This window comes from Triticum aestivum, chromosome 5B (genome assembly GCF_018294505.1).
Source record: "Triticum aestivum cultivar Chinese Spring chromosome 5B, IWGSC CS RefSeq v2.1, whole genome shotgun sequence".
Lineage (NCBI taxonomy): Eukaryota > Viridiplantae > Streptophyta > Magnoliopsida > Poales > Poaceae > Triticum > Triticum aestivum.
This window is the reverse complement of record NC_057807.1, coordinates 361,698,001-361,711,114: the sequence shown is the minus strand read 5'-3', so window position 1 is coordinate 361,711,114 and position 13,114 is coordinate 361,698,001. Positions and strand designations below refer to the sequence as shown.

Sequence of the window (13,114 nt, the reverse complement as noted above, 5' to 3'; positions counted from 1 at the left end):
TGCTCCCAGAGCTAATAATAACCTCCTGTAGTAACTACAAGGTGACTTGTGATGGGAAATTTGTTGTTCTGGCCACACTGGTTTTTGTCCATTTTGCTTTTTGCCACTCTAAATGGACATCAATATGAGCATAGGTAAATAGAAGTAATATGCCGCTCAAACATTTATTCAGCCAGGGATTTGCCACTAGTGCGCAGTGGCTCAAATACAACTTCCATTCATACATGTTTGAAAAAAAAGAGAGGATAATACTTCCATTCATACATGTTTGAAAAAAAAGAGAGGATAATACTTCCATTCATACATGTTTGAAAAAAAAGAGAGGATAATACACAAGATAAATTCAGTGTCGCACTTCATCTTGCATGGTGTAGGGGAATGAGACTTTCTGTGTACGGAATCATATCGAAGAAGAACAAGTTTGCTCCCTTGTACTCCACAGTACGCGCCCCGGGTCCATGGTACCTCAGAGCTTCCAACCCAGCCACATCCTCCACGCTCTGATTCTGGAAGTTGTACCGTGAGATCATACGGTTCACTCTCTTCAAAAGAAGTCCAGACTGCGAAATAGCTATTGTGACGCATGGCTCCACATCAACGACGTATCGCCGGTTCCATTTCGGATCCTCACCATCGCTTGCCATCCAGATCACAATCTGATCTGAAGATTCATATTGAGCAAGGCACAGTTCACCACCTAGTTCACTCATGGCAAAGTTTTGGTGGTCAAGTGCAGGGCAGGGAGGGTGCGGGGTGAAGCTAAACGTTTCAGCCTGCAGGCAGAACCGAAGCAGACGGGTCTCCGGGGGCTCCCTCTGACGGAGCTTGCGGAGGATCCAGAACAGAGACCCCTTGAAGAAAGTCGCGTTTCTCCAATTACCAACGGGGTACGGCGGCACGGCGGCCCTCCATGCCGCAGAACCGCTGCTTCCTATTGTGAAAACCTCCATTCCAGTGCTGTAGCCCCCCAGGCCATTGTCCGTGGAATGGCGGAAGCACTGAACCACCTTGTACTTGTTCGTGCGAGGGTCGCGTCCGAAACCAACATTCCCGCGGTAGAAGGAGGATGGCTCGAGCATACGCCGGGGGCTGTCGGGCAAAGCAAGCAGGTCCCTTGTGGCGGGGTTGAGAACATACATCTTGTTGTCCGTGGGCAGCAGCACAAGGCCGTCGCAATGTGCAAACCTGTAGACTGATCCAAACTCCCTTTGAAAGTTCCTTGCATACACTAGACTGGCGCTGGATTGACAACTCCCGTGCTGCCATCTGTAGAAGCGGATGTTGTTTGAGAATGTATCTGGCCATAAATCATCACTGGCATAATCCAGCAAATGCGGGGTGATGAGGTAGCAGGATTGCCGCTGCTGGTTGGACACGGAGCGCTCAAGGTGCATCCGGATGAAGGATGGGCCTGAGATGATGGCGTGCCAGTCCTTGCATACACACTTGAACTTCAGGAGTGATTTCACTGGGAGACGGAGGAGGATCTCCAAAACAAGCTCATCTGGCATCTCAGGGAGGGCTGGCCTGCACAACCTCTTGTCTGACCTGAACCCCGTCTTACTGAGCGCCCTATCAGTGTTGATCTTCTCGCTGCTCTTGTTGCGCACTGCCATGTTTGTGCCCTTCAGATCCTTAGCAAGGAAAACACTGATTAGAACTTGAACGAGTAGCGGTCGCGAATATGTAAGCACGGTGACTGAGACTAGGAATCGGATCGAACCCAGTGCAGGCTGGAATTAGTAGCCGTCTCAGTCGGAAAGAAGAAGAAAAAATGAGTCTTTTTAATGGGTGAAATTCGAAATCCGAGGTCAAAATGGATTTAGATCTTACAGTGAAATTGCTAGGAGATGCAACGAGACAGATCTCACACAGAAATTCCTAGGAGATGTAGCGAGACAGATCTCACAGAGAAATTGCTGAGAGATGTAGCGAAACCATGTAGAGAAATTGCTATACACACGACGGTGTGCAGCCGATGTTTGGACGATGCTACTGATCTGACCGTACATGCATGGCACAAAGTGGAGGCCGGCCGCTGGATCAAAGCATCGAATGTTCGGCCATGGGTGTCGGCTGCTCAGTAGTTCCGAAAGTTGATTGATGGATTGACAGAATACAGTACTACATTATTTAGGGAATAACAAATAGTACGAGAACGGCCAAAGCGCGGACGAGCTCGCGTGCTCCTGCTCGTTGCCGGACGTGGCATTAATTGATAGCGGACTAAAATAGTCCACATACAGCTATACAGTGTTGGCCCCATATAGCAAAACTAATGAATGATAGCAAAGTGTCCATGTTCAGTAGGAACAGGATGCCGACCTTCCTGAACCGTGGTGCGCAAACGCCGTTGGGGTGAGAAAAAAAGTGGGACCGATTTGAGAGAGCAACTAATTAACAAGCGCTTCTTTGGGAGCCTCGCAACGATCAGCATCATTTTGTGTGCTCCCAATCATTCGCCACATGTCGCGTTCTGGATGCTCCCTTCGGATTTTATTTTTTTATTTTTCCGTATGCATTTTTGCCTTTTTAAACGGTTTTTTGGGGGTTTTCGACGTTTAGGTTTTCCATCGGTCTTTCCTAACTTTTCGACAAAAAAAAAATCAGGGAAAAAAATTTGCGCAAAAGAATGTGTTTTTTTATTATTTTTTTCCTTTCGCGAGAGTCACGGCTTTGTTTCCGCGAGAGGCACGGTTGTGCTTTAGCGAGAGGCACGGCCGTGCCTCTTGAAAACAAAAAAAACACGTTTTTTGTTTTTGTTCTTTCGCGAGAGTCACGGTTTTGCTTCCGCGAGAGGCACGGTTATGCTTTCGCGAGAGTCACGGCCGTGCCTCTTGGAAACGAAAAAAAACATGTTTTCTATTTTTTTTCTTTCGTGAGAGTCATGGTTTTGCTTCCGCGAGAGGCACGGTTGTGCTTTCGCGAGAGTCACGACCGTGCCTCCTCCGAAATGAAAAAAAACGTGTTTTCTGTTTTTCTTTTTTTCGCGGGAGTCACGGTGTTGCTTCCGCGAGAGGCACGGTTGTGATTTCGTCAGAGGCACGGGCGTGCCTCTTCCGGAAAGGGAAAAATCCGTGATTCCGGTTCGGTTTTTTCATCTGGTTTTTTTCGTGAAAAAATTTCGTCAAAACTATCAACATGGGATCTAATTTTGAAGATCTCGACGCGAGGAATCCAACGGCGAAAGTGGTTCGAGATTTGGACGCACGGTTTAAGAGATAAAATGTTTTCAATAAACGGATATCAAAAAAAGGGAAAACTCATAGGTTGCGACAAGCGGCGCACATGCAACGCGCCACTCGTCGCAACCTGTATGCGCCGCTTGTCGCAACCTGGGGAATTGGAATGAACTTCGCAACGAGTACTCCTTAACTAGTGATTTCGGCGATTTGAGGGTATTCCTGTCCAGTGGACTGGCCACTGGTGCCCTTCAGCCCGTGCCGTAGCGGAGGTTTGAGAGGGAGAACAGGGGATTAGACATGCTAGATTTCATTCATTTTTGTTGCCTTCATCTTACACAATGAAAACTTTTCAGTGAATGGTAAATGTTTTTGAATTACACTATGAACACTTTCAAACGCACTATAAATATTTTTCTAAATACATGATGAATGGTTGTCTAATTTGTGATGAACACATTTTAAACGCACAATCAACATTTTCTAAATACACGATAAACGGTTGTCTAATGTGTGACGAACACCTTTTAAAAAGTGTTGACGCAATTTAAAAAATGTTCATGTAAATGTAAAAAGTGTTAATGCACAATGAATTTTTAAATTACGTGATGAACATTTTAAATATACGATGAATATTTTTTATGAGTGACATCTTTTTTCTGAAATACATGACGAATGTTTTTCAAAATATTCACGTATGTTGCCATATGAAGCAACGATTTGACATGTCTAAAAAAACCGTGCATGTAAAAGTAGCATGGTCCGGCATTGCAATTGCCATGGATCGAAAGTTTGAATTTGCAAATGGATGCAATACTTGTCGTGGTCCAGGAAGATATAAATTGCCATAGCTCTGAAAATAAATTTCCATGGTCTAGCGATGCAATTTGTCATGGTAAAATATGTTTTCTTACATTTTGATTTTTTTTGCCATTGATGTAAAACTAGCCATGGACCAGCAACACAATTTGCCATCGCTCAAAAGTTTGAATTCGTGAAATGGAGGTAAACTTATTATGGTCAAGAAAAAGGTAAATTTCCATGGCTTTAAAAATAAATTTGCCGCAGATCTGATTTTTTCTCTCGCAATGGTCTAGCAATGCGATTTCTTATGTTAAAAGTGTTGCCATGCTAAAAATTCTATGTTAGGTTTCTTGTGCGTCTAAACTTTGACAAGAATTTTGTTGCCATACTCCGAAACTAGCCATGGTCCAACACTGCAATTTGTCATGTCTCGAAGTTGACTTTGCAAATTGGTGTAAATCTTCGCACAGACCAGAAAAGGTAAATCCCCATGGCTGCGACCATAAATTTGCCATGGTCCAACATGATATTTCCCATGGTAAAAAAATTTGCGATGTGTTTTGTTTCCTTTTTATGCGTCCAAAATTTGACAGGAAGATTTTTTCCATGCTACACACAATTTGTTTTGTTGCCAAAAGACAAGGTCAATAATTTTGCCGTGATATAACAATGAATTTGCTGTGGTAAAAAATACAAAAAGAATTTAAAGCATCAAAATCGCCATGGTGTTGTACGAGAAACACGTGACTTACAATTGTCCTTTTTAAGAGAAAATGTTCCATAGATCATGGAAAACTTAGGAAAAATCATTCCCTAAATTATGGCAACTTAAGGGCAGGGGGGGTTTAATACGCGTAGCAATTTTAGGATTTTTGTTCTTTTGAAAAGATGGCAAATTTAGGAATTTTAATGGGCACATGATAAAAGTATGATTTTTTTTCTCAAAAACATGGCAAATTAATAAATTTGCCATGCTACCGAAGGGAAATTTGCCACATGTTCAATAACTACAGGGTGGGGAAGTGGTGGCATATATAATCTACCAAGTAGAATCAAAAGAATTTAATCATGGCAAAAAAAAACAGCTAGTAAATCACATATGTAAACAAGGAGACCTCTAGCAATTAATTTAATTGATTCTTCCTCTTGCCAGCGGGATCATCTTAAAATATCTCAATAAAATGAGTGATTACGGTGTGGCCGAGCCCCCCATCTGCCGACGTGCACATGTCTGTCCGTTACGTAGAGTATGGGGTATGGGGTGTGAAGCATAACAATGGCACAGATCGGTCCTGGACCTCGTCTCCACTTCCAGCAAACGTCCGTCCATTATGCACCTAGCTCCCATCAACCCATGCGGCTCAAATATAATAAGGCCAACAATTCCTAACGCAGCCATATCTCGATGTGAACGAGTGGCCAGCGATTCCGAGAGCGTGCGAGCTCGTCCGCTCCTGTGACTTTTCGCAAATACTATTGGCTATTTTGCATGCATCCTCATCTCTCGTGCATGGTAAAAGTGCTTTTCTACAAGGCAACCCCTTAAATCAAAAAAAATAATTAAAATTGTAGGGAAACCTATGATTGGGGCATAGTAAGGGGAATGGTGGGAGTAGCTTACACCAACATGGCGACCTCTCGGCACCGTCGAGCAGTGCCGCATCCAATGCTCTCTGTCCGACCTCCGCCGCCGCTGATGACGTTGCTCAGGCCATCTCCGACGCACGATCTCAAACAAACATCTGTTTCATTTGGATTTCATCCGTTTGGGTGAGTAAAAGGGACGCCCATGTCCGGTTTGGGCCGCCCGTACCGAACACGTGGTCACATCCTAAACATCGTCCGTGTTCGACAAAAAAACTCCCAAAAAAGGCACTGCATCTGAAAGAAAAACAAAATAGGCATTGCAAATAGCTTAAAACATAAAACTTAATTAAACAATCCACGTCTTCGTCACAGCTCACACATAGTACTTAGGTTCAAATTTAAAAAATAAAATAAAAACAGTAGACCTGCCGCCTGCCGCGCCGCCAATGTCACCGTTGTCTTCAGCCGCCGTCGTCGTCCTTGTTCAGGTCGATGTACGGAGCCGATGTCCAGAGGTGGGGTGGCGGCCCCAAAAAGGGCCCAACGTCCTAGGCAGGTTGCGACGGCGGTGGTGGTGACCACGACGTCCACACCGCCCGCAGTGGCGGCGATGACGGTGGGCTGCATGGCACTGTGGTCATCCACGACCATAACTGCCCGTACAGCGCCTCGTTCCACACCGGGGTGGGCGGCCGGTCCTCCATGGCCTCCTCCATCACCTCCTCCTTCACCTCCTTAACGTCCAGCTCCGGCACATAGACATCACCGGCGGCCGAGAGCGCCAGCATCTCCTCAAGACCCACCCATTGCGTCTTCTTGCTCCGTTTGTACCCCCTCTCGGAGTACTCCATGATGGCCCGCACCAGCCCCTCCTACTCCTTGACCGTCATGGTGGAAGCCGGCGGTGGGGCAGCAACAAGAAGGGAGAAGGCGTTAGCGTGAGTCCGCACACACGAGTCCGGCAGCGCACTCTGGATGGGTTCGACACGTGTGAAGGAAATATGCCCTAGAGGCAATAATAAGGTTGTTATTTTATATTTCTTTATTCATGATAAATGTTTATTATTCATGCTAGAATTGTATTAAACCGGAAACTTGATACATGTGTGGATACATCGACAAAACACTGTGTCCCTAGTAAGCCTCTACTAGACTAGCTCGTTAATCAAAGATGGTTAAGTTTCCTAACCATAGTCATGTTGATGCGGAGCATCCCTCTCGTCCATCCACACGGACACTCCATCACCACCACAAGCACCGAGAGGACCAATGACAAGAGCTCGTGCATGCACCATCGAGAACGAGGTTAACTCCTTCCTCTTCGAGCTCCGTTTGAATTCACACAAGAGTTGGAACCTACCTCAAATGGAAGTGTTATGCACGCTCAGGTATCAAGAAGAAGTCCGTGAAGAGGCAAGGACGGAGGTTCAAGCAGCTATGGAGAAGGAGGAGGAAGAACGGTGCGAGAAGGACGAAGAAGGGGAAGGCTTGGACACTCCGGGTGCCCGGCCTCAACCTAGGCGCGGCCCCTGCCTGCCCCGGGTGCCCGGCCAAGAGGGGGGGGGGCGGGTGCCCGGCCACCCCCTTGGAGCTGCCCCAGCTGACCCGGGTGCCCGGCCTTGGAGCCCCGGGTGCCTGACCCACCTGCATGGAGCTGCCAGCCCCGCCCCGGGTGTCCGGCCTCATGCCTCCAGCCGCCTGGCGAACCCCCGGGTGCCCGGGCTTGGAACCCCCAGGTGCCCGGGCCACCTACAGCTGGCCCTGACCAACCCGGGTGCCTGGCCCTTCGGCCCCGGGTGCCCGGCTACCTACAGCCGCACCACCTCCGGGTGCCCGGGCCACTTTACCCCGGGTGCCCGGACCCGTCCGAGAATGCCTACGTGCAATTGGGGTTTTTACCCTTGTATCCCTCTCCCCCCTTCCATTTCGTCCCTAGGCTTTATATACTCTTTCCCTAGCTCATTTGAGAGGTTAGAGAAGATTTTGATAGACACTAGAGAGCTTTGCTCCTTGTATCCCCTCCTCTTGGAGATCTAGACCTCCACTTGGAGAAGCTCATCTTGGAGATCAAGCCCTCCTCTTGGAGAATATCCATCTTGTGGATGCAAGACCTCACCTAGTTGGAAGAACTTTTACCCTAGTGCTATTTTCCTTGAATTGTTCATGTATTCTTGTGGATCTCTTGTATGCTACTCTAGGGGATGTGTGATCGTGGTTTGTTAGAGTGATTTTCCTCCTTGTGTTCTTGTGTGTTCTTGCTCTTTCCCCCCTCCAAGCGTGAAAAGATCCCCTCTAGGGTTTCACCCTACAACATCTTGGTATCATGAGCAAGGTTAATTCACATCTTGGAGTCCCATTGCCCTATTTGCTAGCTTGATTTTGTTGTTTTTCATCCTAATTTGAAAATCCCCACAAAAATAGCCCCAAAAAAATTTCTTACAATTTGTTGGATCTTGTGAGATTTGGTTGTTTTGGTCCATGGATTTGTTGTTTGGCAAGTCGATCTAGCCCCTCCCCATCAATCCCCACCCTTCACACCACGAAATCCACGAAATTTTGCCATCTCCCAAAAAATTTCGCCCAAATTCGACCCACCCGAGTGCCCGCACCTCGAACCCCGGGCACCCGAACCACCGGGCTGTTCGCCCCGGACCACCCCGGGCACCCGCACCTCCCACCCCGGGTGCCCGCACCCCCCGAATCAGCCCAACTCCATCTCTGTTTTTGTCATAACTTCCAACTCCCAAGTCTGTTTTTCGTGTTCTTTAGCCCGTTTGGAAGCTCTTGACATCCCCCATCCACATATATCATTACCACCACCATTAGCTTCCATCAAAAAATTCATCATAAAAGCACCCACCTTCCACATTTGATTGATTTTGAGTTGTGGTTTCTGTTTTCTAAGGTGTTTCGGCTACTTAGGAACGTGTGACATCGACATCACCGCCATTCATCATCGCCTCGGAGTCATCATCACCAACAATCTTCACCGTTGTCACCACTAACCGTAAGAAAGGATGGTAACCTCGACGACACTTACTTCTTACCCTTGCTTTTGCTTTGATAACCCGAGCCATTTTGCGTCACTTACCCATCGAGACTAGCAAGTTGAGAATTGCCGAGCCACGCTATTGTGCACCGTAGTGATCTTGCTATCAACTTTGTGCCTTAAGTCTCTCCCGTGCATATCTCACATACTTGTCTCATATCATATTTGGCTCGAGCATCAAGCATAGTGGAAAAGAGAGAGAGAGAGAGAAAGAAAAGGTTTTAAGCAAAAGAGGAGAAACAAAGAGCTTGTAAGCAATAGCATTGAGGCATTTTGCATCGATATATCATCTTGGTCACCATACATAGCATAGTTGGGATTGAAGATGGCACGTTTCTCTCATAGGTTGGTGCACAAGCCTATCTTGCCCATTTGAGCAATCGAGCTAGCGTCTCTCTAGCATTCGCACAACAAGAGTATTTTCCGTGGTTTCACATTTTTGAGCTCACCCCTTGGTTATGAGGATCCCATCTATCGTCCGTGTGTGTGTTCCTAGTGATATTCTTGGGTTTGATGTATTTGCTTTACTTGCAATTTTGTAAACCTTGTCGATATCTTGACTAACATTTGCTTGAATTTTTTGCCACCGTCCTAACCGAGCTACTCCATAAGCTTTACTTATCTAGGTGTGAGAAACAAACCCAGTACCAATTCCCCTATTGTGGCATTACATTGAGCGATACTTGATACATCCACAATCCTCGGAAAACGGTAACTTTGGTATTGTTCTCTCATTTTCCTACTCACCCCACTTGGTTATGATGGATAGGCCAAGTTCTTTGGTGAACCCAATTTTCGAGGAGCAAGGTGATGATCGCGACTATGTCACCAAGAGCCACTTCTTCGTCACACAACGCGCTCTCCATCAAGAAAGTGAAGCCTTGGGTGAACTACTTGAGCAACTTGCCACGACCTTCGTCAATCGGAAGCAAGGAACCGCGACTACATCGATACCAAGTTCACCACACAAATGGAAGAACTCCGCAACATGATCATGCGATGCCCATCTTCCTCAACCTCTTCATCATGACGTCGCCACTCCAGCCGCCGCTCAAGTCGGCAATCTTCAGACTACTCCTCTTACGATGCAAGTCCTCCACGAGCTCGCTTTCCTCGACGTGATGATCCCCAAGATCGCCAAGCTCAAGAAATTCCATTCCAAGGCAATGGCTTACAAGACCAAGTTCCAGCACGTGAAAGGGCGCGTTAACAAGCGCAAGAAGCAATGGAGCAAGAGCAAATACCTCCACAAGTGCAACGTCAACCACCTCAAGACGGTGCGACAATTCGACAAGCACAAGAGCGTCGTGAACCATAAGCCCTTGAACATGAAGCTCAAGCACTGGAAGCTCAACGCACACTCAACAAGGCCACTAGAGCTGTCGAAGAGCACAACTGCCAAGTCCGTGAACAAGAAGAAGCACTTCATCAATCATGACAAGAAGAAGGTGCTCGACTTGAAGAGCAACAAGAAAGAAGAAACCGAGCGCACATGATGCGTCCTCCTCCATGACAAGAGCGACATCACAAGGAACGAGCATTTGAGGACCTTCATCCTCGTCAAGAGCAACATCAAAACCGCCACTACGATGAAGAACTCCGCTACGACAAGATCAAGTTCACCACGCCCAAGTTCTCCGGAAGCAATGATCCCAAAGAATATCTCTCATGGGCCTTGAGGGTGGACAAGATATTCCGGCTTCAAAACTACGATGACGAAAATAAGATCGCCATGGCCTCCCTCGAGTTCCAAGACTATGTCCTCATATGGTGGGAACAAGTGATCGACCAACAACAAACAAGAGGCGAGCCACCAATCACAACTTGGACGGAAATGAAGGATGTCATGAGAGCTCGCTTCGTGCCTACACACTACACCCGTGATCTTTTCAAGAAGGTGCAACTCCTCAAGAAAGGCACGAAGACGGTAGAAGAATACTACCAAGAAATGGAGATTGCCATGATAAGAGCGAATGCCAAGGAAGATGACGAGAAAACTATGGCACGCTTCTTGAACAGCCTCAACCACCCAATCAAGCGAGAATTGCCGACTTCCAACCATACTCCAACCTTCTTGAGCTAGTTCATCAAGCGACCAAGGCCGAGCGACAAGTGCAAGATGACTTCAAATATGCTAAGTACTCGTACAAGACTTATGGCTCCTACTCTCAAGCTCTCGCGACTTCGACACCTCCTATCTCAACTAAGCATCACCAAGTTCCAGCGATAAGTCAAGTTCCAAGCAAGCTACGCCTTCCTCGACTCGTCCTCTGGCAAGCACCTACAAATCCAAGACTACCTCATCTTCGGCACCACCTAATGACCCCGTCAAGACAAGTTCTTTCAAGTGCTTCACATGTGGTGGCCGAGGGCACAAGTCCTTCGAATGCACCAACAAGTGAACCATGATCTCAACGATGATGGCACATATGACTTGATGAGTGAAGAAGAAGTGGAAGCCCTTGAGCACGTGGCCATGCACCAGCGCATGAACGAAGATGAAGATGATCAAGTGTTTTGTGACAATGATTCAAGTCCCTCTCTCTTGGTCTCGAAGGTCTTGACGCTCCAACACCACCAAGAAGAAGACCAACGATGCCACATCTTCCACACCAAGGCCGGCATCAACGGGCGCTCCGTGAATGTCATCATCGACGGAGGAAGTTGCCACAACTTGGCAAGTGAAGAGTTATGTTCCAAGCTGCACTTGTTCAAGAAGAAGCACCCTCGTCCCTACAAGGTGCAATGGCTAAGCGGCTCCAGCACTATTCAAGTGGAGCATACGGTGCAAGTTTCATTCAAGATCGGCGCTTACAAGGACACCTTGGAGTGTGACGTGGTTCCTATGTCCGTGCGCCATCTTTTTTTGAGAAGACCTTGGCAATTCGACCGCGCCGTCATCCACAACGGAAGAACTAACCACTATAGCTTCAAGATGAAGGGCAAGGAGTACGTTCTACGACCAATGTCACTGAGCCAAGTGATCGCCGACAAGCAAGCTTCCACCCATCACGGAGATACTAGTGAGAGAGTGAACCACCACAAAGAAAGTGAGCGCCACAAGCCCAAATTGAGAGACTCTTCGCCAAGAGAGAAAAACTTAGTCCTCCTAGCCACAAAAAGAGAGATGAGAGAAGTGTGTGAGAACCCATCGAGTGTCATCCACTATGTCCTCCTATGCAAAGATGAGGTGGCAAAAACTAACACTCCTAATCTGCTTCCTCTAGTGTTTTCTAACTTGTTGCATGAATTCAAGGATGTCTTTCCCGATGAGCTACCTCCTGGTCTCCCTCTCTACGTGGCATTGAACATCGGATCGACCTCATCCTCATAGCTCCTCTTCCTAACAAGGCTCCATACCGCGTCAACCCCAAAGAAACTAAGGAGATCCAACGACAAGTACAACAACTCATCGACAATGTCCATGTACGTGAAAGCTTAAGTCCTTGTGTCGTTCCGGTTATCCTTGTGCCTAAGAAAGACGATAGTTTTCGCATGTGCTCTGATTATAGACCCATCAATGCTATCACCGTTTGTTATAGGCATCCCATTCCTTGCCTTGACGATATGCTAGATGAGCTTAGCGGTGCCACCATTTTCTCAAAAAGTGATGTTAAAAGTGGCTATTACCAAATACGCATTCAAGAAGGTGATGAATGGAAAACCGCTTTTTAAACTAAATTTGGCTTGTACGAGTGGTTAGTTATGCCTATGGGTTTATCGGAAGCTCCCGGTACTCTCACGCGTCTTATGCATTTCGTGCTTCGTCCATACATTGGAGTATTTGTTGTGGTCTACTGCGACGACATACTTGTTTTTAGCAAATCCGTCAAAGATCATGTAGATCATGTTAGGGCTGTTTTTGCAAACTCTTTGCAAGCAACGTCTTCATGCCAACATGAAAAAATGCACTTCTGGTGTTGACAAGCTTGTTTTCTTGGGTTTTGTTGTTTCCTCAAAGGAGGTGTCCATGTTGATGAGTCTAAAATTGAAGCAATTAAAACTTGGCCACAACCCACAAATTTGCAACAAGTGCGTAGTTTTCTTGGCCTTGCAGGTTTCTACTGTCGCTTTGTGAAAGACTTTAGCACTATTGCCGCACCTTTGCATGCCTTGAGTAAGAAAAATGCACCCTTTGTATGGGGACCTTTGCAATCTACCGCATTTGATGAGCTCAAATCTTTGCTTACTCATGCTCTGATTCTTGCTTTGCCTAACTTTGACAGAACTTTTGAGGTTCATTGTGATGCTAGTGGTAATAGAATTGGTGGAGTTTTGATGCAAGAAAAGCGAGCCATTGCATATTTTAGTGACTCTCCGGTGCTCAACTTAACTATCCCATCTATGACAAAGAATTGTATGCCTTAGTGCGTGTGTTGCATGTTTGGGAGCATTATCATCTCCGACATGGGTTTGTCTTACATACCGACCATGAAACACTTAAGTATCTTAAAGGCCAAACCAAGTTGAATAAACGACATGCTAAATGGAG

General features: G+C 46.7%; 1 protein-coding gene across 1 annotated transcript; it reads right to left on the bottom strand.

Moving 5' to 3' along the window:
* Window positions 1-181: 181 nt before the first annotated feature.
* On the bottom strand, window positions 182-1,716 carry LOC123116134 (F-box/kelch-repeat protein At3g06240-like). Its single transcript, XM_044537136.1, has one exon. The coding sequence runs from the start codon at window positions 1,614-1,616 to the stop codon at window positions 357-359; it is 1,260 nt and encodes a 419-aa protein (XP_044393071.1). The 5' UTR covers window positions 1,617-1,716; the 3' UTR covers window positions 182-356.
* Window positions 1,717-13,114: the final 11,398 nt, after the last annotated feature.